This window comes from Palaemon carinicauda, chromosome 1 (genome assembly GCF_036898095.1).
Source record: "Palaemon carinicauda isolate YSFRI2023 chromosome 1, ASM3689809v2, whole genome shotgun sequence".
Lineage (NCBI taxonomy): Eukaryota > Metazoa > Arthropoda > Malacostraca > Decapoda > Palaemonidae > Palaemon > Palaemon carinicauda.
Window position 1 is genome coordinate 40,698,408 of NC_090725.1, and position 23,411 is coordinate 40,721,818.

General features: G+C 39.0%; 1 protein-coding gene across 1 annotated transcript in view; it reads right to left on the bottom strand.

Moving 5' to 3' along the window:
• LOC137640691 (probable glutamate receptor) overlaps positions 1–23,411 on the bottom strand; it is a 38,003-nt gene that overhangs the window by 6,714 nt on the left and 7,878 nt on the right. The window contains exons 5-11 of the mRNA XM_068373210.1: positions 23,179–23,306; positions 22,198–22,319; positions 17,986–18,217; positions 8,084–8,229; positions 5,508–5,606; positions 3,063–3,229; positions 1,314–1,443 (exon numbers count right to left, since the gene is read on the bottom strand). Coding sequence (XP_068229311.1) covers positions 1,314–1,443; positions 3,063–3,229; positions 5,508–5,606; positions 8,084–8,229; positions 17,986–18,217; positions 22,198–22,319; positions 23,179–23,306 — 1,024 coding nt within the window. The remainder of the gene's footprint in view (positions 1–1,313; positions 1,444–3,062; positions 3,230–5,507; positions 5,607–8,083; positions 8,230–17,985; positions 18,218–22,197; positions 22,320–23,178; positions 23,307–23,411) is intronic.

Sequence of the window (23,411 nt, forward strand, 5' to 3'; positions counted from 1 at the left end):
ATCGAGGGCTGGGACCGATCTGCCGCCATGCGAATGCTAGGCGAACATGTTATCACTGTATTAGCCAGGAGGAAAAATTAGAAAAAAGTCATAGATGTACAGGAAAAGGTATCATACTGTGGTAAATTACTAATAGCAGTTCATATGAAAAGTATTTAAAATGAAAAAGTTTCTATTATGGAAAAGTTTCTATTATGGAAAAGTTTCTATTATGGCTGACGTGTTATGTATTATATTCAGAGAAGCACTCTTCCACCTTAATACTGTTTACACACTTACACCTCAATTAGGTCTGAGAGTAAAGTCCACATGACCGTATATAAAAGAGAAAATTATACATTTTTGAAGAAAAATGCAATAGATAGAAAAGAATTTGGTTGTGTAGCAGTTTACGAAAGCAAAAGAATTCTTGTATGTTTGTGCATGTATCATGTATTCAGAAAGATAGGAAAATAAAGATACACCAAGGGGTTTTTCTCCTTGACTGAAGTAATAACATAATATTGTATACATGGATGATAAAGTTATTAATTTTATCATATTCTTTATCAATTTATTTTGCTGATACCATTTCAATTATATTTGTTAAGATTACCAGCAAAATTTTTATCACCTTGAAGGAATATTCATAAATTGGTTCCAAATTGTGATACAGAAAGGCTGAAACCAATCAATGCTTTTGTTTGTGAGTCCTTTTCAAATGAAAATGCAATATATCTGTTTGGGTAATTATATCTTTAAACAATTAAGGAAACAGACGTTTGATTTGGGTTTGAGTTCTATTGCTTGAGGGTACACTCGGGTACACTATTCTATCGTATTTCTCTTCCTCTTAATTTTTTTTTTATAATTTACATATGAAATATTTCTTTTGATATTACTGCTGTTCTTAAAAATGTTTTTTTTTAGCTGTTCATTACTTCTTTGGTAGTTTATATATTTACTTTCCACACTGGGCTATTTTTTTCCCGTTGGAGCCCATGGGGCTTAGAATATCCGGCTTTTCAAACTAGGCTTGTAGCTGAGCTAATAATAATAATAATAATAATAATAATAATAATAATAATAATAATAATAATAATAATAATAATAATAATAATAATAATGATAATAATAATAAATATAATAATAATAATAATCATAATAATATTAATGATAAAAAAACAACAATAATAATAATAATAATAATAATAATAATAATAATAATAATAATAATAATTTTTATTATTATTATTATTTTAATAATAATAATAATAATAATAATAACAATAATAATAATAATAAGGAAACATGTCACATTCTATCATACGTGCCTGGAGGTGTACAAGCGTAAAAGAAAACCTTTTGCCATCTTTGTCGATTATCAACTCATCTTTTGGAGTTTTCGTGAAATAGTCATCTAACCATTTTTCTATGAGGCCACCTTCTCTGAACCGAAGAACTCTGTATACAAATAGAACAATGATGAGCTTTTATTTCATGAAGACATTTAGAGATTATTATTATTATTATCATTACTATTATTATTATTATCATTATTATTATACTAGCTAAGCTACAATCCTAGTAAGAAAAGTAGGATGCTATAAGCCCAAGGGCTCCAGCAGGGAAAAATAGCCCAGTGAGGAAAGGAAATAAGGGAATAAATAAACTATATGAAAAGTAATAAACAATTAAAATAAAATATTTCACGAACAGTAACAACATTAAAACAGATCTTTCATATCTAGACTATAAGAATAGACTTATGGTAGCCTGGTCAACATAAAAACATTTGCTGCTAGTTTGAACTTTTGAATTTCTACCGATTCAACTACCCGATTAGGAAGTTCATTTCACAACTTGGTCAGAGTAAAATAAAATCCTTCCTATATATATATATATATATATATATATATATATATATATATATATATATATATATATATATATTTCTTTTTTTTATGTACCTAAATCAAGTTTTGCCTTATATGGTTTTCATTCATTTTGAGTTCGTTTCAAAATGTTAAACGTGGGATACACAATTTTTAATGCTTCCCTCTACAGTACACTGTATATATCAGTAGATGACTTCACTGACATTCACTAAATACCCTAGTGTTTGCTGATCTTCTTCTTCTTTTGTGAGTTCCTACTCAATGCCTAATGTCAGCGCACGAGAGCACCGTAATAAAGAAGAAACAATCGAGAAATGAATGTCAAAAACACATAGGCAAACAAGTTGCTGTATACGAGAAACTGATAGCTTATTGTCGATTTTCATCTCGTACCTGATACATGTTGTATTGAAAATATCATATAGATTGGTATTGTGCTGTTCTTGAAAGTCAGACTTGATGTGAAATTCTCCTAATTGGCATTATATAATCACCATGAGTATAATAACGGTTCTACTTGGAATATTCAATGAATTATGGTTCAGAATCATAGATGGTATTGTGACCACAAGCACTTTGAAATAGAGTTAAGACAAATCACTTTGATATATTAAATATCTCACGAATAAGATTTTTAAAACAGTAACGTCTAAATGGTGATTGGACTCCACAGACTCATAACCTGATTCTACATCAAACTTTGTAAAACTTATACATTTTTGCACCAAAAGGGTGATTTTGTTTTACAGATGCCAGTTAGAGTTTAAGATTACTATTCAACCTTGCAGTGAATGTTTTTATCTTGAACAGGCTCACATAAGTCTCATTTTATAGTTTATTTATGAGAGATCTTATTTTTTTTTTAATATTGTTACTGTCCTTAAAATATGTTATTTCAATAGCTCACTACTCTTGTAGTTCATTTATTTCCTAAGTTCTTTTCCTCACTAGGCTATTTTTCCCTGTTGGAACCCTTGGGCATATAGCATCCTGCTTTTCCAACTAAGGTTTTAGTTTAGTCAATAATAATAATAATAATAATAATAATAATAATAATAATAATAATAATAATAATATGCGAAACTGCTTAAATCCTAATAAAACAATTAGTAAGATAAATGGGCAAAGCTATAAACCAGGATATTCTAAAATGACTTCATAAGTACTTGAGTAAGGTAGACTTACGCCCGAGTGAAGTTGTCGACGAGAGGTGATCCCTTCTGGCAGGCAACTCCTGGAAACACTGGAAGGAACTTCTCGCGTCCGAAGTGGAAGTTAGCTCTCCCGTACTTCCAGGCGTATATGTCCCCATAAGTCTCGCCGGTAATGAAGACGAATTTTTCATCTATTACCTAAAGAGAAGGGTCGTAAATGTTATAAACATAGTATGTGTCTTTCCAGTGTGTGATAACAGATATGAAAATTAGCTAATATATAAGAATAGAAACAAAAATTGATTCTAAAACGTAGGAAATTCGATTTTTTCCTCTATTACTTAAAGAAAAGGTTTGCAGAACTTGTCATAACCTGTGTGTTCTAATAACTTAGGAAATTTAGCCCGTAGATAAAAATTGAAAAAAAATTGGTTCTAAAACTTGGCAAATTTGTTTTTTTCCTATATTACCTAAAGAAAAGGTTGGTAGGACTTGTTATAAACTGTGTATTTCAGTGACTAATATCATATGAAATTCAGCCAATTGATATGAATTGAAACAATAATTTGTTCTAAAACTTCGGAAATACAAATTTTTCCTCTATTACCTAAAGGAAAGGTTGACAGGGCTGGCTATAAACCGTGTTTCAAGATCTAACTTGTAAAATTCCTTCAATAGATATGAAATTAAACAATAATTGGTTCTGAAGCTTGGTTAGTAAATTGGATTTTTTCCTCTATCACCTACAAAAAACCGTTTTTAGGACTTGTTATAAGCTGTGTATTTCAGTGACTAATATCATAAGAAATTCACCCAGTAGATAAGAATTGAAACAATAATTGGTTCTAAAACTTGGCAAATTTGACTTTTTCCTCTATTACCTAAAGAAAAGGTTGACAGGAGTTTTTATAAAATGTGTATTTCAGTGACTAATATTATATTAAATTCAGCCAATAGATAAGAATTGAAAAAAAGGGGTCCTAAAACTTGGAAGATTCGATTTTTTCCTCTATCACCTAAAGAAAAGGTTGACAGGGCTTATCATAAATTGTGTTTCAAGATCTAAGTTATGAAATTCAGCCAACAGATAAGAATTGAAACAATGATTGGTCCTAAAACTTGGCAAATTCAAATTTTCCCTCTATTCCCTAAAGAGAAGTTGTTATAAACGGTGTATATCAAATATTAACATTACATGAAAAATAGCTTATAAGTAAGAATAAAAAAAAAAAATGTATACTAAAACTTGGCAAATTCGAATTTTTCCTTTATTACCTAAAAGGAGGGCTCGTAATTGTTATAAATGGTGTATATCAGTATTTAATATCATGATATGAAATTCAGCCAATATATAAAAATCTTAACAATAATTGGCTCTAAAGCTTGGCTGGCAAATTGGATTTTTTCCTCTATTACCTAAAGTAAAGGTTGACAGGGCTTGTTATTAACTGTGTGTTTTAAGATCAAACTTACGAAATTCAGCCAATAGTTGAGAATTGAAACAAAAATTAGTTCTAAAACCTGGCAAATTCGATTATTTCCTCTATTACCTAAAGAAAAGGTGGACAGAACATGTTATAAACTGTGTGTTTCAATATCTAACTTATGTTATTCAACCAATAGATAAGAATTGAAAACAAATTGATACTACTTCTTAGAAATTCCTAAAGAAAAGGCTAGTAGGATTTTTTATAAACTGTGTATTTCAATATCTGATAACATGAAATTCAGCCACTAGATAAGAAATGAAAAGAATATTGACTCTCTCTCTCTCTCTCTCTCTCTCTCTCTCTCTCTCTCTCTCTCTCTCTCTCTTTCTCTCTCTCTCTCTCTCTCTAATAAATAGCAACACTAAACAATACAACAAAGGCCAGTTATTTTCTCCATGGTCAATAGTTAAACTTGAAATAAAAACTGGAAAATTGGTTCTAAAACTTGCCAAACTCTTGTTCAAGGAGAGAGAGAGAGAGAGAGAGAGAGAGAGAGAGAGAGAGAGAGAGAGAGAGAGAGAGAGAGAGAGAGAGAGAGAGAGAGAGAATGTCTGATGTGCTAGAGAAAGGAAAGTTGAAGCCATTATGCAATGAAATATACTTGATATAACTCGTTAGTAACAATATAGATATAGAAGTTAAAGACCTAAGCCACAGGACAAATCAGTGCATCGTTAGGTGGTCAAGTGGAATGTAAGAGGGAAGTCCTTCCTGCTAACTGGCTTTTGCTACTCCTCTGAAATTCCTTGATACTGAACTGTATTCATAGTGCTTACCTCATAATTTAAACAAAAGTTACAGGGTGAGTCTGAAAATTACCTTCATCTTATCCCTCTTTTCTACTGCTTTCCATTTTCTTCCTGTATAACTCTGAATATACACATACGTGGAGTTTGATATATAAAAAAACTTTTATTTCGTCAAGCACCATATTAGTAGATGATACAAAAAAAAAAAAAAAAAAAAACCTACCGGATTTCGCTCACCTTCTTCATACCCACTACTGGGATGGGAACAAAACTCCTCTTCCTATCTTCGTGATTAAAGAGATTCCAGGTCTGTTTGAAAATTCCATCCGTCGCAGACTGGAAAACAGAATTTTCTGAAAATTATCTCCACTCCAAATCTATTGATGAAGGCTGGTGGCTATATGTATAAGATTAGTCCTCAATTACTAAAATATTAAAATAAATATAATTATCTGCACACTCTCTAAATACATTATTATTATTATTATTATTATTATTATTATTATTATTATTATTATTATTATTGCCCCAACAACAATTAGAATAGCGCCATCATCCCCGCGAGTCGTAAGAGGCGATTAATAGGGATTGGGACGAAAGGATCGGGAATCTGCTCTCCTTTACGTATTGTTTCCTGCGATATATCAAAGAAGAGGAGCTGGGGGATAGTGACTGCTCCCCGCAATATAGTTTTGAGTGTCTGAATGTGCGTGGATGTAGTACGATAGAGACAATAAGATGAGGGATTGAAAGTATCTTTTGAAATAGAAGGATGGATGCATTAGCCTTGTGTGAGACAAAGATAAAAGGGAAGGGTGAAGTGATGTTTGGTGCAGTTACAGGTCGAGTGTCCGGGATTGAAAAGAGAAAAGCAAGAGAGGGTGTGGCGTTATTGTCGAGTGAATGGATGACAGATAAAGTAGTGAAATGGAAAGAGGCATCACCTAGGTTAATGTGGGTGAGAGTTAGGTTGGTACGGAATATTGGGCTGTTTGTCAGTGCGTATTGGCCAGGTTGTGAGGAAAGTGAAGAAGAGTGGAATGAATTCTGGAATGAAGTGGGTACAAGGAAGGATGTAGTTGTGATGGACGATTAAAAGATAGTGGGTGATGGAGAGGTAGAAAGTGTCATTTGGATGTATGGCGAATCAGGTGAAAATGAGTGGCGAGAGACTGGTAGATATGTGACGAACAAGAGCTGGTGATTAATAGTATTTTATTTTAAGAGAAGAGATAATAACAAGTATACATGGGTATAAGTGGCAAATGGAAGAGTGGTAGAAAGAGCATTAATGGATTATGCGTCGATAAGAAGAAGGATGTTTGGATGATTGAAAGATGTGCACGTGTTTAGGGGTATGGCTAACGGTAGGTCTGATCCCTTTTGGTTGAAGGAAAATTAGTTGTAGCAAAAGAGCGGGGAAATAGAGTGGGGGAATGTAACAGGGAGGTAATGAAGGTTGAAGAACTGAAAAACGAGAGGTAAAAAAAAAAAAAAAATATCAAGAAAGGCTGGGAATGGCACATGGCAGGGTGAAAGGAAGAGAAACTGGTGATCTAGAAGAGGAGTGGAAGTTAGTAAAAAAAAATTTTGTTGGGATTGTAACTGGTGTGTGTGGCAAGAGGATTGTAGAAGGCAGAATAAGGAAGGGTAGTGAATGGTGGAAAGAAGGAGTGAAGGTGAAATTGGAAGTGAAAAAGAGGGCATTTAGGGAATGGCTGCAGAGTAATAGTGTAGAGAAGTATGAAAGGTATATAGAGAAAAAAAGTGAAAGTAAAATGTAAAGTAGCTGAGGCAAAGAGGTCAGCTGACTGGAGGTGAGGTCAGGGATTGGGTCGTTCGTATGAAGAGAATAAGACGTTTTGGAAAGAAGTGAGAAGAGTAAGGAAGGGTGGATTTAGAACTGAAGAGACACTGAAAGATGAAAATGGAAAGTTGTTGAAAGGAGAGGAGGCAAGGAAAAGGTGGGCTTAATATTTTGAAAGGTGTCTGAATGTTTAGGATAATAGGAAGGCAGATATAATTGCTGTTGCAGGTGGTGAGGTACCCGTGATGGGAGATGAAATTGAGAAAGAGATTGCAAGAGAGGGAGTGAAGAAAGCACCAGATGAGACGAGATCAGGAAATGAACCTGGTATGGTTGTCATAAGGGGTGAGATGTTAAAGGAAAGTTGTGTGACTGTGCTTGAATGATTGGTGAGATTGTTTGCTATATGTTTTATGTTGACAATGGTACCAGTGGACTGGGTGTGTGCGTTTATTGTTTCACTATAAAAAGGTAAAGGAGATATGCATGAACTTGTAATTCAATGGACATTACTTTGTTGATTGTGGTTGAAAAAGTGTATGGTATAGTGCTAATTAACAGGATTAAGGGTAAAAAGGAAGATGCAATCTTAGAAGTGCTGGGATGTTCGGAGAGGTAGGGGTTGCATGGATCAGAGTTTAACATGTTAGGCAGATTTGGGAGAAATATTTAGAAAAAGATAAGGTGTATGTTGCATTTATAGATCTAGAGAATACTTATGATAGAGTTGATAGGGAAGCGATGTGGAATGCGATGGGGTTATATATAATAGGTGGAAGGTTGTTGCCAGTTTTGAAAAGTTTATACATTATTATTATTATTATTATTATTATTATTATTATTATTATTATTATTATTATTATTACGCTTTCGATCTTAGATGATATGACATAATTTTTCCTAAGTTCGATTTTCTATATAGCTATTTTTTATAAACAGGATTTCATTAGAAATATTCAAAACTGTGTTTATAATCGTACTGAAAATAACAGGAAAATACACCTACTTTAAAAATGTACTCTGAACTGCTATCTTCTAAGACGCCCAGGGTGTAGCCCTCCTTGACAGCTCTGGGGAGATCCTCTAAGGAATCAATTGGTTTCTCGTATGCCGGGACTGCTAACACAGCCGTCAACATTCCGGAGTACGAAGCTGCCAAAAAAAAAAAAGAAAAAAAAAAAAGAAAAATTCTGATTAATGTGAAAGTATTCTTAAGTGATATAAAGGACACCAAAATAATCCCGAGTATAACTGATAATGATTGTATATTCCTATTATTATTATTATTTTTACTATTATTATTATTATCATTATTATTATTATTGTTATTATTATTATTTGCTAGGCTACAACCCTAGTTGGAAAAGCATAATGCTATAAGCCCAAGGGCCCCAACAGGGAAACTAGCCCAATGAGGAAAGGAAACAAGGAAAAATCAAATATTTTACGAGTAAGATAGTTTAAAGATAGATTTTTGAGTACAGTGGAAAATGGTGAGGAGCTTAATATTATATATATGAAAGTGTAGCCAGCCTTGAATATGACATAAGGAAAGATGAGCTATTTTGTACTACGGTGATTCATAGCATATAAAGGCTTCTTTAAAGGTGAAGGTGTCTGGTTCCAGTATCATCTAAAGAGATGGGCACCAGATTGTTAGCCGGGTAAGCCCAATCTCCCTATGGTGCCCAATTATAGCAATATCCTTCTAGTAAACAGCTTAAATTCATGGTCCCAGACTGTGATCGATCTGCTGCCATGCGAATGCTAGGCAAACACGTTACCACTGTACTAGAAAGGAGGCCAGTACTTTTGATTTATTATAGGTGCTTTTGAAACTAGTTGACAATCTAACAAGAGCTATAAATATTAATTTAGTTTTAAGATACTTCAAGTTTTTTCACTCACTCAAAATTTATTCTCAGCTATTATTGAAATTAATGAAGCAGGAGAGTGAAAACGAATCTGGTGAGAATAAAATAAAATTACGTCGTGAAATCCCTTTATAGAGCTACAGTGATATTTCATATGATCTTCATTGGCTAAATAAAACGCCTATATCTTTTGTTATTATGGGGTTAGCGAGACTACCATTTGATGGGAAACATTGTGTAGCACTACACTTAAATATTAATTATAATTAAAGGGATTTTGACGAAGGAAAAATCTATTTCTGGGGAGAGACCTGTGGCGTCCGGTGAAAAGGGGTCCTTCTAATATACCTTTTCTGATAAAATCTTCCAATTATACCAGAGAAAGATAAAAGCATGGAATGCAGAGGTTACTACCCTCGCGCGAGCACCTTGTGGGTGTCGTGTATAAAGCAAAGGCGTGTGAAAACCACAATTCACAGGCTGTCTTCCATTTAGCTAATTCCTTCGTCAAAGGGATGGGCCGATACAGAGGCACCAGCTATGCTACCAGGTCCGCGCCACCCACGCCCCGACGCGAGCGCCATCTGAACAACATCCTTCTGTATTGGACATGATGGCTTGGAAAGGAAAGGGTGGGATCGTGCAAAATAATAGGGAAGGGTTTCACCGGGCGCCACAGGTCTCTCCCCAGAAATAGATTTTTCCTTCGTCAAAATCCCTTTTCTGGGTCGACCTGTGGCGGCCAGTGAAAATGTACCAGAGAATGCCTTCCAAGCCCAATAATAACTAGTAATTTAATGAGGGGAGAGAAAAAACACCATGTAAGGAAAACCATATATAATATTAAGGTAAGTAAGCATAAATCATAAACTAGCCACAGGACATAGTGAGCGTAAGGCTAAACAAACATGATAACAAGGAAGCCTCCGAGTATCAGAGCACAACAAGCAACAAAACTGACATGGCTAAGAATACCCCAACACTAAAATTACGGTAAACACATTAAAAGTTACAATCATCTTAACCTAATATGTAATAAACTAGGGCTAACGAACCACCAAGGAAGCGGCGTCGTGGTGCGAGTGGCGGGTAGGAGGGAGAAGAAAAGAGATGGAGGAAAGGAAGAACAAGAGATCACTGGGGAGAGATACAGCTCCCAGCCGCAACCGTTGGGTATTTAAGGGCCTGTAAGTTCTTTAGATAGTGGCGTTTGAAGACCATAGGAGATTTCCAACCCGTGTACTTTTTAAGGTCATCAAAATCCATATTTTGGAAATAATTGATGGAGGTAGCTACTGACCGGATATCATGAGCATGGGGAAATGATCCCGGATTGGCTTGTTTAATGAAGTATAGGATCTGTTGCCTAATTCCCTGAATGGAAATGGTACCTCCTTGTTCTCTGATAAACAAAGGGCCAGACGATCGAGTAGCAGTTCTAGCTAAAAAGGCCCTGAGAGTAGTGACTGGACATAGAGAAGTATCTTGGAGAAGAGGAATAATCTTCCAAGGGGACCACCTATTTTGGGGGTCTTCATTTTTAGCTAGGAAAGCCCTGTCTGGAGAAAGAAGTACTTCACCTGAAGGGAGGAAATCTATGTTTTCCAAGTTTCGTGAGAGAGCTGCTAGTTCTGAGATTCTAGCACCCGAGGCCAAAGCTGTTAGAAATAAAGTCTTCCTAAGAAGAGTGATATAGGAGCAGGATTCGTTGTCCGTGTCTGAGGCAAGTTTGAGGACATCATTCAGAGACCAAGAGACCTTTTGTGGGCGAACCGAAGGTCGAAGCCTAGCACAAGCTTTTGGAATAGATGAGAAATAAGAATCCGCCAGGTTAATGTTAAACCCAACCAGGAAGACCTTCTTCAAAGCTGACTTAATGGTGGTTATAGTGCTAGCTGCTAGGCCTTTGTCAAATATGGACCTAAAGAAGGAGATGGCTAAATTAGGAGTCATAACAGTATGGTCTGAATTCTTTAAGAAATCTGCTAGTTTCTTAACTGCCGAATCATATTGGCGAATCGTAGAGTCCCTTTTGTCTGATTCTATAAAGAGGACATGATCCGGGTCGATGTTCGCATCCTTACGAGCCGCAAACTTCATGAAATCCACAAAGTTAGGGTTTTGGCTATCCTTGAAGAATCTGACACAGTCCGAGTTTGGACCACTTGGGTCAGTTTGGGGAATGGGATCCGGAAGGGACGGAGTTTCAACTCGAGGAAGAGAGGAAACCAACTGCTCTTTGGCCAGTGAGGTGCCACTAAAGCCACTGCCCCGTGGAAGGAGCGGAGTTTGTGTAAGACTTTCAGTAGAAGATTCACTGGAGGGAATAAGTAGATCTTCTGCCAATGGTTCCAATCCAGGGTTAATGCGTCCATGGCATAAGCCTGAGGGTCCAGGTTCGCGGTCACATAACAGGGGAGTTTGTGATTGAGTTGGGTCGCGAATAGATCTACCTGGAGACCTGGAACCAGCCTGAGTATCCACCGGAAGGAATTTATGTCTAGGGACCATTCTGATTCCAGTGGTTTTGTCCTGGATAATGAGTCTGCTATCACATTCTGGACTCCTGCTAGGTGAGCTGCTGACAGGAACCAGTTTTTGTCGGCTGCCAAGGCGAAGATAGTGACCAGGATCTGATTCAGGTTGGGTGACTTGGATCCCCCTCTGTTGATGCAGTGTACTACTGCTGTGCTGTCTGAGACCACTCTGATGTGGGTCGACCTCGGAGGAGAGATTCTCTTCAGGGTCAAGAACACTGCCATGGCTTCAAGAACATTGATATGGAACTGCTTCATGGCGGGTGACCAAGAGCCCTGAAACATCTGATGTTGGGAGTAACCCCCCCATCCATTCAGAGACGCGTCGGTATGAATTGTCACTTGTGGAGAGGGGAACTGTAGAGGAACCGATTTGGAGAGGTTCCTCCGTTCGGACCATGGTCGTAGTCTCATTTTTAAGACAGAGGGGATCTTCGAGATCTTGTCTCTCAAAGGTATTGTCGCTCTCTTTCTCCAAACTCGATTGATGTCTTTGAGTTTGGCTTTTAATAGGAGATCGGTCAGTGAGGCAAATTGGAGAAGGCCGAGGATTCGTTCTAGAGCTCTTCTGGACACCTGTTTGTGTTTGAGAAAGTTCCTGACCTTGGAAGCTATCTCCCTTACCTTCTTGGGAGGAAGGGAGAGCCTGTGCTTTGAAAGGTCCTACCGGATGCCTAACCATTCGAAGTGGCTTGATGGTTGTAGGCGAGACTTTCGGAGATTGACTTGGAATCCCAGTTTGGCGAGAAAGTGAATTACCTTCGACGTAGCTCTGTTGCATTCCTGGTTCGACTGGGCCCAAATGAGCCAATCGTCCAGATAGGCGATGATCTGTATCCCTTGGTTTCTGAGTTGTTCGAGCACTGTCTCTCCCAGTTTCGTGAATATCCTGGGGGCAATGCTGAGACCGAAGGGCATGACTTTGAATGCAAAGGCTTTCTTGCTGAGACGGAAGCCTAGGTAAGGAGAGAAGTTTCGAGCTACTGGGATATGATAATAGGCGTCGGTAAGATCGATAGAGGTGGTGACGGCCCCACGGGGAAGTAAGGTCCGTACCTGAGAGATAGTCAGCATACGGAACTTGTCGCAGAGGATGTAAGAGTTTAGTTTCGACAAGTCCAGAACTACTCTCAACGCCGACGAGTCTTTCTTCGGAACTGTAAACAGGCGGCCTTGGAATTTCAGGGATCGAACCCGTTTGATCGCTTTCTTCTTAAGTAACTCTGTGGTGTACTCTTCCAGGATGGGAGTGGGTCTCTGGAAGAAGGTCACTGGTGGAGGAGGAGATCCCTGTGACCATTTCTAACCCAAGCCCTTGGATATTATGCTGTGACCCCATGGACTGAAGGTCCAATGGTCTTGAAAGTGATAAAGTCTCCCTCCTACCGGCAACACATCATTGGGAGGGAGTGAACCTAGGTCCCCTCCCTCCACGAGCACCCCTTGCTTTAGGTCCGCCTCGCTGGCGGAACTGTCCTCTACCTCTGAAGCTTCCTCTCTGGTGTCCACGAAAGGAACCGGAGGGTTCATAGGTAGGGTTGTATGCAGGAGAGGACATCCAAGTGGGGTTGGGCTGTGCACCAGGGGGAGCAGTGAGGTAGACTACTTGCTGAGGGGGAGCCGGTTGTTGAGAAGTCGAAGCAGAGGAAGACTGTGTCGACGAGTTACCCCGGACCGTCTTGTAAGGAATAAATCTCTGCTTCTTCTTGAAGAACGTCTGTTTCTGGGATTCGATCCTTCTTTTGGTCGAGAGACCCCACCTTACTTGCAAATTTTGGTTTGCCCTCGCCGCGTCCTGAAGAACCTTATCAACTTCGTTCTGAGGGAAGAGGTTCTTACCCCAGCAGGAGGACGCTATCAGCCTGTTCGGCTCATGTCTGATGGAGGCCTCAGACAGAACGAACTTCCTGCAACTAACTCGAGCCGACCAGAAGTCATGGAGGTCTATTTGGTAGGACAGAAGCAGGTTCTTTGTGAAGACTCTGAGCAATGTTTCCGTTGGGTAAACCGATGCTAGGGACTCTATGGAGGTGATGGAGTGGAGGGACCTAGCTAGTCTATTACGGGTCTTGAACTCAGTTTTGAGAAGACTCTCTAGTAATCTGGGGAGCTTCTCAGAGAAAAGAGTAGAGGCACAGTCTGGGTCTAGCTTCCCCACTGTGAAGGTAGAAGACGCGTCGTCCCAGGTTGCAGAGGTACTCGGAATAAGCAATGAGGTGGGGTCCGTCTCCTTGAGAGCCGGCATGGAAGAGCCTTCCTTGATGGCCTGTATTGTCAGCTCTGTGATTTTGTCTATGAGCGGCAAAGAGATAGACGCTGCCGTCGTAAAAATAGTGAAGGCACCTTTGTGTGGGGTGAGCTTGGAGTTATTACACCCCCACTCTGATAGAGTTCTGGCCCAGATAGCCTGGGCCTGCTCTTTCGGAAATATCACTGTTTCCTTCGGTACCTTGTCCATTCGGTCCAATGCATGCTCCTTTAAACGTGCGAAGCCATTGAATGGGAATTCTAGCCCCGGGGGGTAGAATTCCAGGTCCTCTAGAGGGCGGGTGTCTATGCCCTGTAGAGTTAGGGAACCATCTAAGTATGGGGCATGTAAGGCACACCTCCAAGGATTGTTTTTATCGAAGGGAGGTAGCTTCGATGCGTCTGGGGCTGAAGGAGGAGGAATCTGAGTTCCGGAGCAGATCAGAGTAGCCACCATATCCTTAAGCTCTGTCATAGCACCAGACTGATGTTGAATTTGTTCCTTGACGATATCCCTGATCAGTTCGACGGGGAAGAAGGGTACCTGAAAGCCACCCGTTGGTGGTGTCTTGGACTTGGTAGACTTGGACTTCTTAGGAGTAGCGGTTTTACGGGGAGCAATAGGAACATCAGGAGCCGTCGAGGGTCCGGGGACCGGTGACGTTGATACTGGCAAAGCTGAAGACTTATAAGTACGTAGTGGCTTCACCTTGGGTCGTACGGGGACAGAGGGATCCCGAGGAGAAGCCTTAGGCATATCAAAGCCGAGAAAGGAAGAGGTAGAAGAAGGAGTAGGAGAGAAAAGGGTTTCCACCAACTCGGCACCACTTACCTGCTCGTCCATGGGTTCTACGTCTATATCTAGATCTGCCACGTCCAGCGGTAAGAGGGGTTCGTCCTCCGTGGAAATGGTTGCTCTGACTTCTTCAATTAAGGGGGCAGCAACTTCCGGAGAGACTGCTGCAGTTGTCGAGCCTGGGAAGAGACGGGAGGCCATGTCTCCATCGCGGAGATAGGGTGCGCCAGACGGGGCATTCCTGCCGAAGCCCGACACCCAAGGACGAAGAGCAGCCCTTGCTGACCGAAGAGAGTCATCATCGGCCTGAAAGATTTGTAGTGATTAGTGATGCAGGAGAGGGATCGCTCCGAAATATACAATGTATATATAATAAATGGACAAATTAATGTCTGCAAAAGATAAACAAGGAACGAAAGGAAAACCCACTTACATCATCGTTCAGGAGTATTGAGGACAACTCGTAACAGAGCGTGCACAAATCCGGGAACCAAACCATGTAAGAGGCTTGTCCCGGTTCCCGGATAAAGGAGATGGCGCAATGTGCATGTGACCGACAGAGGTCATGTCCAACGGGGTCGTTGAACGAGGCAGGGCATCCTTGTGCAGTACAACGGACCTTCTGTAAAAGAAAGGAGACATAAGTCTGGATGTTCCTTGAGACTCTGGTAAGGATTAAAAATCTACTAACAGAGCTTAGTATAATGCAACATGTGTGCTTATGGGAATTCAGTGATTGAGAGCTGGAGCTCCATATTAAAATACATTAAATATAAAAGTTCCTGCACCGGAGTGTGCCGGAGCAATGGAAATGGGACCGTATCACTATAAAAGGGATAATAATCAAATAAGAATAAAGAATCTAATGCAATCTGCCGAACCTCTGAGGGTCGGGGAAGCAGTGACAGGCCCGTAAGAATAAATTATAAAAGACAAGTCGTAGCTAAAGGCTAAGGCTAATATAATAGTTAAGCGTATTGGTGATCTCCGGTGAAGCCGGAGGTCGGTGAAAGGTCCTGAATAATTCAAATGTGAATAGTAATTCAATTGTGAATAATAATGGATATTTGTGTGGATATGGCTGTGGCCTGAGACCGGAGTAAGGGCCACCGGAGGGTCGTATCTAAACAATATATGAAGGCCGTCCCAGAGGGTTGTATCTAAACAATATATAACAATAGTTCCAAACTCAATGAGAATCTCTCATGGCGGAGTAGAACTCAAGGCGGAGTGGAAGAATGTTCAGAACTACTCCCAAGCCGTAACGGCGAGAGGACGGAATTCAGGACCTATTAAATAACGCTAACTATTTGAATAGTAACCATAAACTAAATAACTCGTAAGCTATCATACACCCGTAGAGGGAGAGGGGGGGAGGGAGAACTCGTTGAACGTACAAAACGGAAAACGGGAAATCCACTCACACACCCGAGGTTAAGAAAGAAAACGAGAGAAAGGGGTAACTCGTGACTGAGTACAGAAAACGGGAACTCCAATCTCTCGCTCTCGTGGTTACAATATCAAAACCTAATAAGCACATAACACTATTATAAACGTATAACAATAAAATTATAACATCAAATACAAGACTACGAATGAAGAATAACGTCTGCTAAAACCTAAATTAAAGGGATATAGTCCACTGACAAACGCCTCGTGGGGCGGGTACTAAACTATAATAAAGCTAGAACGCTATTCTTGTTCGCAGACTGGACTTGCTAGCAAAAAGTACCATGGGAAATTAATAACGACAATAATAATGATGGTTCAAAAAGGCATAAGGCCAGGGACTTAACCAAGAACCTAACTGACAGAGTACCAAACGGGTAAGACTAAGATGAACTCCCAGCAAGACAAGGGAAAAAAAAATGGCCGCCGACGACGCGGACGGGCCCAGACGGTAGTGATAAAACAGACTATACTGGGTAGAGGACAAAAGCCCGGTACTACAAAAAGCTGTCAAAACAAACTATGGTACTTAACATTGGAATGGGCGAAGATGGAGCTTCGGTCATGACGAAATAAATCCACAAGAGTGAAAATGCCGAGAGCACAAAAATATACACACACGCTAGCAAGTCCAAAGTAGAAGGATGTTGTTCAGATGGCGCTCGCGTCGGGGCGTGGGTGGCGCGGCTCTGGTAGCATAGCTGGTGCCTCTGTATCGGCCCATCCCTTTGACAAAGGAATTAGCTAAATGGAAGACAGCCTGTGAATAGTGGTTTTCCCACGCCTTTGCTTTATACACGACACCCACAAGGTGCTCGCGCGAGGGTAGTAACCTCTGCATTCCATGCTTTTATCTTTCTCTGGTATAATTGGAAGGTTTTATCAGAAAAGGTATATTAGAAGGACCCCTTTTCACCGGCCGCCACAGGTCGACCCACAAATACAAGTTTTGTAAGCAAAACATTCATACATATATGCATATTTATGTATACAGTACACATACATACATACACGAGAGATGGCCTAACAATTGTTTTAACAATAAATGGAGAAGATTTCAGATAAGTAAATCTCGCTGAACTTCACATAAAATGTCTGCAAGGATGCACTATACCTACAGCTTGGAAAACCTTTATCATTATATCATTTCACAAAATTGGAAACAAAAAAGGGATGAAAAATTACCTCCCAATAAGATTAGTCTCAGTTATATATATAAATATTTACAAAGATCATATTTTTATTCTGTAACTTTGAAAATCATCCATTAGATTAGAGCCTTTTAAACATTACCTATAGATCTTTCATTAGAGCCTTTTAAACATTGCCTCTAGATCTTTCATAAGAGCCTTTTTTAACATTGCCTTTAGATCTTTCATTAGAGCCTTTTAAACATTACCTTTAGATCTTTCTCTAGAGCCTATTAAACATTGTCTTTAGATCTTTCATTAGAGCCTTTTAACCATTGACTTTAGATAATTCATGAGAGTCTTTTAAACATTGCCTTTAGATCTTTCATTAGAGCCTTTTAAACGTTGCCTTTAGATCTTTCATTAGAGGCTTATAAACATTGCCTTTTGATATTTCATTAGAGCCTTTTAAACACTGCCTTTAGATAATTCATTAGAGCCTTTTAAAAATTGACTTTAGATCATTCATTAAAGCCTTTTAAACATTGCCTTTAGACCTTTCATTAGAGCCTCTTAAACATTGCCTTTTGATGTTTCATTAGAGACTTTTAAACATTGCCTTTAGAAATTAGAGCCTCTTAAACATTGCCTTCAGATATTTCATTAGAGCCTTTTAAACATTGCCTTTAAATCTTTCATCAGAGCCTTTTGAACATTGCCTTTAGATCTTTCATTATAGCCTTTTAAACATTGCCTTTAGATCTTTCATTCGAGTCTTTTAAACAATGCCTTTAGATCTTTCATTGTTGCCTTTTAAACATTGCCTTTAGATCTTTTCTTAACACCTAGCAACAACGATCTAGAATTTCCAATACCTGAGAATATAAGGCAACAGAGAAACCAGATGACCAGGAGGAGTCTTGTGGGTCCAGATTTTGTGTGAATGTAGTTGCCCTGAACTATGATGCTGCGGAACATATTGAACGCATACCACTGGATGTCATCTTTGACGTCCTCCTCATCTGTGTGATACCTGCTCCTTAGATGGGAGATGATATAAATCACTGGTGATATCATTAAAACGATGGCAGTCAGACAGATCCATACCTGTTATGTGAGTAAAATAGAATTCATAAGATTCCTTTGTATGATTCTCATCACAGGAGAACTTCCCAGAATTTATTTCCTCTTCATTTTATAGTTACTTAAAGAAAGAAGATGCATATTTATTTACAAATATTGATCGAAAATTTTTAAAATTTACCCTGTTGCATGGCAACCATACAATTTTGACAGAGAATTTGACTTCTATTAAGTACGGAAATAGCTTTCCTAATGAATTTGATATTTTCATAATAAATGAATGCTTCTTCTTCGTCAACAAAAAGAAAATAATGTACAATTTTCTGAAGATTTTGACATAAATACAAACCCAGTGGTGTAGCTAAGAGGGGGCATGGGGGCGAGGGGAGTGGGGTGTCTTTTTAAAAATACCACTCGGACCTCCCAGAGAAAGGGGGTGTCTTTTTAAAAATACCACTCGGACCTCCCAGAGAAAGGGGCCTCCAAACCAGGGTCAGAAAATAAAAGTATGTAAGTATACATTTAAAATTATCACCATCTCACCATGGTACGGGAAAAGGGGGTGGGGTGGCGTGTGCCTCTTTACTAACCCAGTCTCCTGGGCCCCCAAGTCTTTAGCTAACCCCCTGAACAAAACGACCTATATTTCCAGTGCTTTGTCTTGATATCTAAGTATGACTATTTTACTACAGTAAAGGGAAATAAACCTCTAAATACATTAGTACAAATTGATGTTCTGATTACATGATTTAGAATTTGTCTCGCAAAGAGAGGTATTAACAGTCAAAATATCATTATTTTCTGTCATTAAAAATGAATATTCTGAGCTAGTTGGTAAATTCAATCAGAAGTAAGAGCACAAAGATACAACTGATACAAATGAATGTTTATATGATGAACAAGTTGATATGATTCTCTCTTAGTTGTTTATAAATGACAGATCGATATTAACGTTACTAGTGATCTTAAGATATATTTTCTACTATTGCTTCTCATACATAGTTTATTTATTTTCTTATATCCTTTCCTCACTTGGCTAATTTTGCTATTGGAACCCTTTAACTTGTAGTAATCTGCTTTTCCAAGTAGGGTTGTAGTTTAGCTAATAATACTAATAATAATAATAATAATAATAATAATAACAATAATAATAATAATAATAATAATAATAATAATAATAATATTTCAGTCAAGAAGATCGCTGCCTCAGTAGCGTTTATTTTACAATCAAGCTTTTCTATTTCTCGTAGTTTCCTTTTCTCTCTAGTACTGCATTACGTCAGGAACTGTGCTATGTTTGTCATTAGAAGTGGCAGCAGGTTTTGAATGGGTCCATGCATGGCTCCTTGTAAGTGTACTAATTGGTCAACTCGCTGCCTGAGCGGGGCTTGGAGTCAGGCAAGCTCCTCGGCTGCTCAGAGTCTAGGTCCGTGGAGTCCTGAGCTGCTTGCTGATTGGCTGAGTCACTCGCTGGGAGAGTTTTTGCTACAGGCAAGTTGCCGGGCTGCCGATCGCCGTCATCATTGTTGCTGTTTCCAGGTCGTTAGGGGGTTGTTCCTATGACAGGAGGGGAGGAGGAACATCTGTGTGGTGTTTAGCTTCGATTGTTCTTGTTGGATGAGCTGGGCCTTCAGGATCCCCAGCCTTCTGCAATCTGGGGCACTGCCGATGATTTCAGTATTTCTAGTGATATCATATCATATCACGTTCCTGTTGTGCTCGAGGAGTTGGTGCATCTTGATGGCTCCCTGTTGAACGTGGCAGGACAATCTTTTACACAGTCTCACCATTGTCATTCCAATATAATGGCCAGGGCATCTCCGGACTGGGCAATGGTAGGAATAAATAATGTTCCACTTCTACAGAAATTCCTGCACAGGAGGGGCCAGGGTAATTTTCATAATGAGGGATCTTGTCCTCATTACCTGATAGTAAATGATGAAGTTGAATTTGGAGTCCTCTTGCACGGTCATGACATGGCTCTTAACGATGTCCCTCATGACCTTCTCATCCTGTTGGTAATGGCTGTGTATGATGCCCCCATAGTAAAAGTTGACTCTAGAAGGTATGCTCTCGCTGCTGGGCTTGGTCTTGTACCAGGTGTCCATAGCATGTTTAACCTTTATATTGAACTGTCTGTTGGAGTAACCATTGTTCATAAGGACGTGGGTAATCCTATCCAGCTCCTAGTGGGTCTCTGTTCAGGAAGAACAATGGGAGAGGGCCCGACGAACGTAGACTCAAATGGTGGAGGTCTTGTACCAAGTGGGACATCCACCATCACCATTCAAACAAAGGCCTAAGTTTGTGAGTTTAGTGTAGATTATGGTATCGAAACCATGCTCAGCAGTCAAGACCAGGATGTCAAGGAAGCGAAAGTGACCATCATCCTGACTTCGATCATAAATCTAAGAGAACTACACTACTCAAAGGTCCTAAAAGTTCATCAATACATGTCATTCAGTAGATGGGGGTCTCACAAAAGTGCCGTCAATGTAGTGGATGTACATAACAGGGTGATCTATACTTATAAAAACACACTCCTTGACAACACCCATGTAGAGACTGGTAAAAAGCATGCACAGAGGGGAGCCTATCGCTTCACTATTCTTCTGGATGTACATATGCCCAAAATGAGTCTAGAAGGTGGCCTTCTCAGCACATATTTCCAGAAGCGTGTGGAGGTCAATCTCCTCGATGTCCAGAGGCGAAGTCGAATCACCTCTATAGAATCGGTTCAAGATAAGCTGGATGGTTTCATCTACGGGAATGTTCGTGAAGAGGGACTACTTATCAAGAGAACCGATGACTTCATCGCTGGAATGCTCTTTGATGGTTGTCAGGAACTCCATCGAAGAGGCAAGCTGCATTGGTCAGGTACGTAAGGGTCAGAAGAAAGTTGAGTCTCTTGGCTAGTTCGTAGGTCGGCACTAGGCACTGGCTAATGATAGGGCGAGGGTGGTTTCCAGCCTTATGGGTCTTGACATTCCCATAGAGGTAATCCGGCCCAAAATCATCAGTGATAGGCTGGAAATGGAGGGCGTTGGAGGCCACGTTGATGACATCAGTGATGCGATTGGCCTCCCGTTTGATGTACTCTGTAGGCTTGAAAGCCAGTAGCTCAAATTTGGAAGTATCAGCCAAGATGGTGTCCAGCTTTTCATGGTAGTCCTTTGTGTCAATGAAGACGAAGGCTGTAGTCTTGTCAGGTCTCTGTACAATAATGTCAGCTTTATCCTTAAGTTCCTTGGCGGCAGACTTGATGGCCCTAGAAACATTACCACTAGTGTACTGTCCACAGCTCATGAGGGCCTTACCTAGCAGGAGTGGTTGGAGAGCATCTGTAGTATGGAGGGGGCTTTTCTCTTGGTGACTGAAGATGGAGACGATCAAAAGCTCAACCTGCAGCCTCTTGTCCGTAGGTCTGGGATGAGATATGAAGCGGCAGTTTGAGGCCAAGCTTGAGCATTTCATCCTGGGCCGGCAAAGGGGAGATAGTTGAAAGATTGATATACTCTCACCTCTTTTCTGGGATCAAGATCTGTATCTAGATGTCATTGATGGAAATCTGCTTCGTATAAATAGTTTTCATTTTCCGTGCGAAGTCACCGCCCATCAGGGTCTGGAGGGCTAGAAAATGGTTGTCCGGGTAGGGGAGATCTTGTGGTTGACCACCCGTATGAACCGAGCTAGGTCTACACGTTTTCAGCCAGACATCGCCTGACGATGAGAGGAGACATCTGGCACCCTCTCGTAATGTGTAGCAGCCGAACCCACAGTACAGTTATTGACTGAATGTAGTACTGAGGAAAAGAGTGAAATACGAGCAATAGAAAGCCTCAACTGTAAAACAAATGCTACCAAAGCAGCGATCATCTAAAATGAAACATACCTTAAAGAGGGTCTACTACCAAATAATAATAATAATAATAATAATAATAATAATAATAATAATAATAATAATAATAATAATAATAATAAATGCTCCGATTGGAGAAAATTACCTTGACGTCGAATGACGTGAAGACTGCAAAGACTTTGGTCTTTTCCTTAGGGGACCGTGTGAGCAGAGCCATTCTTGAAAAGATATATGGGGCAGAGAAATCGACGACTTTTACTCGACTTTCTGCAAAAAGATATTGCTGAAAATAGTAATAATAATAATAATAATAATAATAATAATAATAATAATAATAATAATAATAATAATAATAATAATGATAATAATAATAATAATAATAATAATAATAATGATAATTTTAAGGATTATTATTATTATTTTTATTATTATTATTATTTTTATTATTATTATTATGCTGCTGCTGCTGCTGATGATGATGATGATGATGATGATGATGATGATGATAAAGATTTCGAAAATTCTAGTTAAATTGATGGTATCCTTTTTTCTAATCAGATAGTAATCTAAATATAAACTAGTTTGTTGTTTATGTTTTCTTTGACTGCACTCTTCTCAAATATAGAAAATTTTATAAGAACATAATGTGTTAGATGAAAGTTTAGATTAAATATCAATACTTAACATTAACCATTAAATGAATAAATTTAGCTTCAGGTGAAAGAAGACATATAACAACAAAGTAATGAAGTAAGTTACCATAGCAAGAAAGGAATGACAATAACACAGAAGTACACGAAAAGAACACAACTTGACATCCGGTAGGACTGTCAAACGTACGCCATAGAGTGAATTGAGATGTACGATATTGATAGAATATGATTTTTTTTTTTCACATATCAGTTATTCTTTTATGTCCTCGCCATTATATTTACTAAAAAGAGTCTGAAATGAAATGGGATTTATTTAGGTTTCCTTCATAAAATGAAATTTCAATCTAAGTTAGAAGGTGATAGATACATTGTATGGTAAACAGATTAAAACTATAGAAAAGTTGATTTGTTTAAAAGCTTAAAAGAAATAGAACATCACTTCACGTATGATAATCAATTATTACGAGAATTACCTGTCTGAACCAGCACTGAAACTCCGAAAGTAACTTCCCGTTTGGCTATCATCCCAATGATTCCAGTCACTGATCCATCTGGCTGGACGTTTCCCCAGGTATCGTCTGGAGCCAGGACTGCTTTATACCTGAGAGAGTTAGAGAGAGGGAGAGAAATAAGGAGAGAGAATAGGAGTTTTTCGATTAGGTATAAACATACTACTCTGGAAATCCTAAATTCAGATCTTTAATAG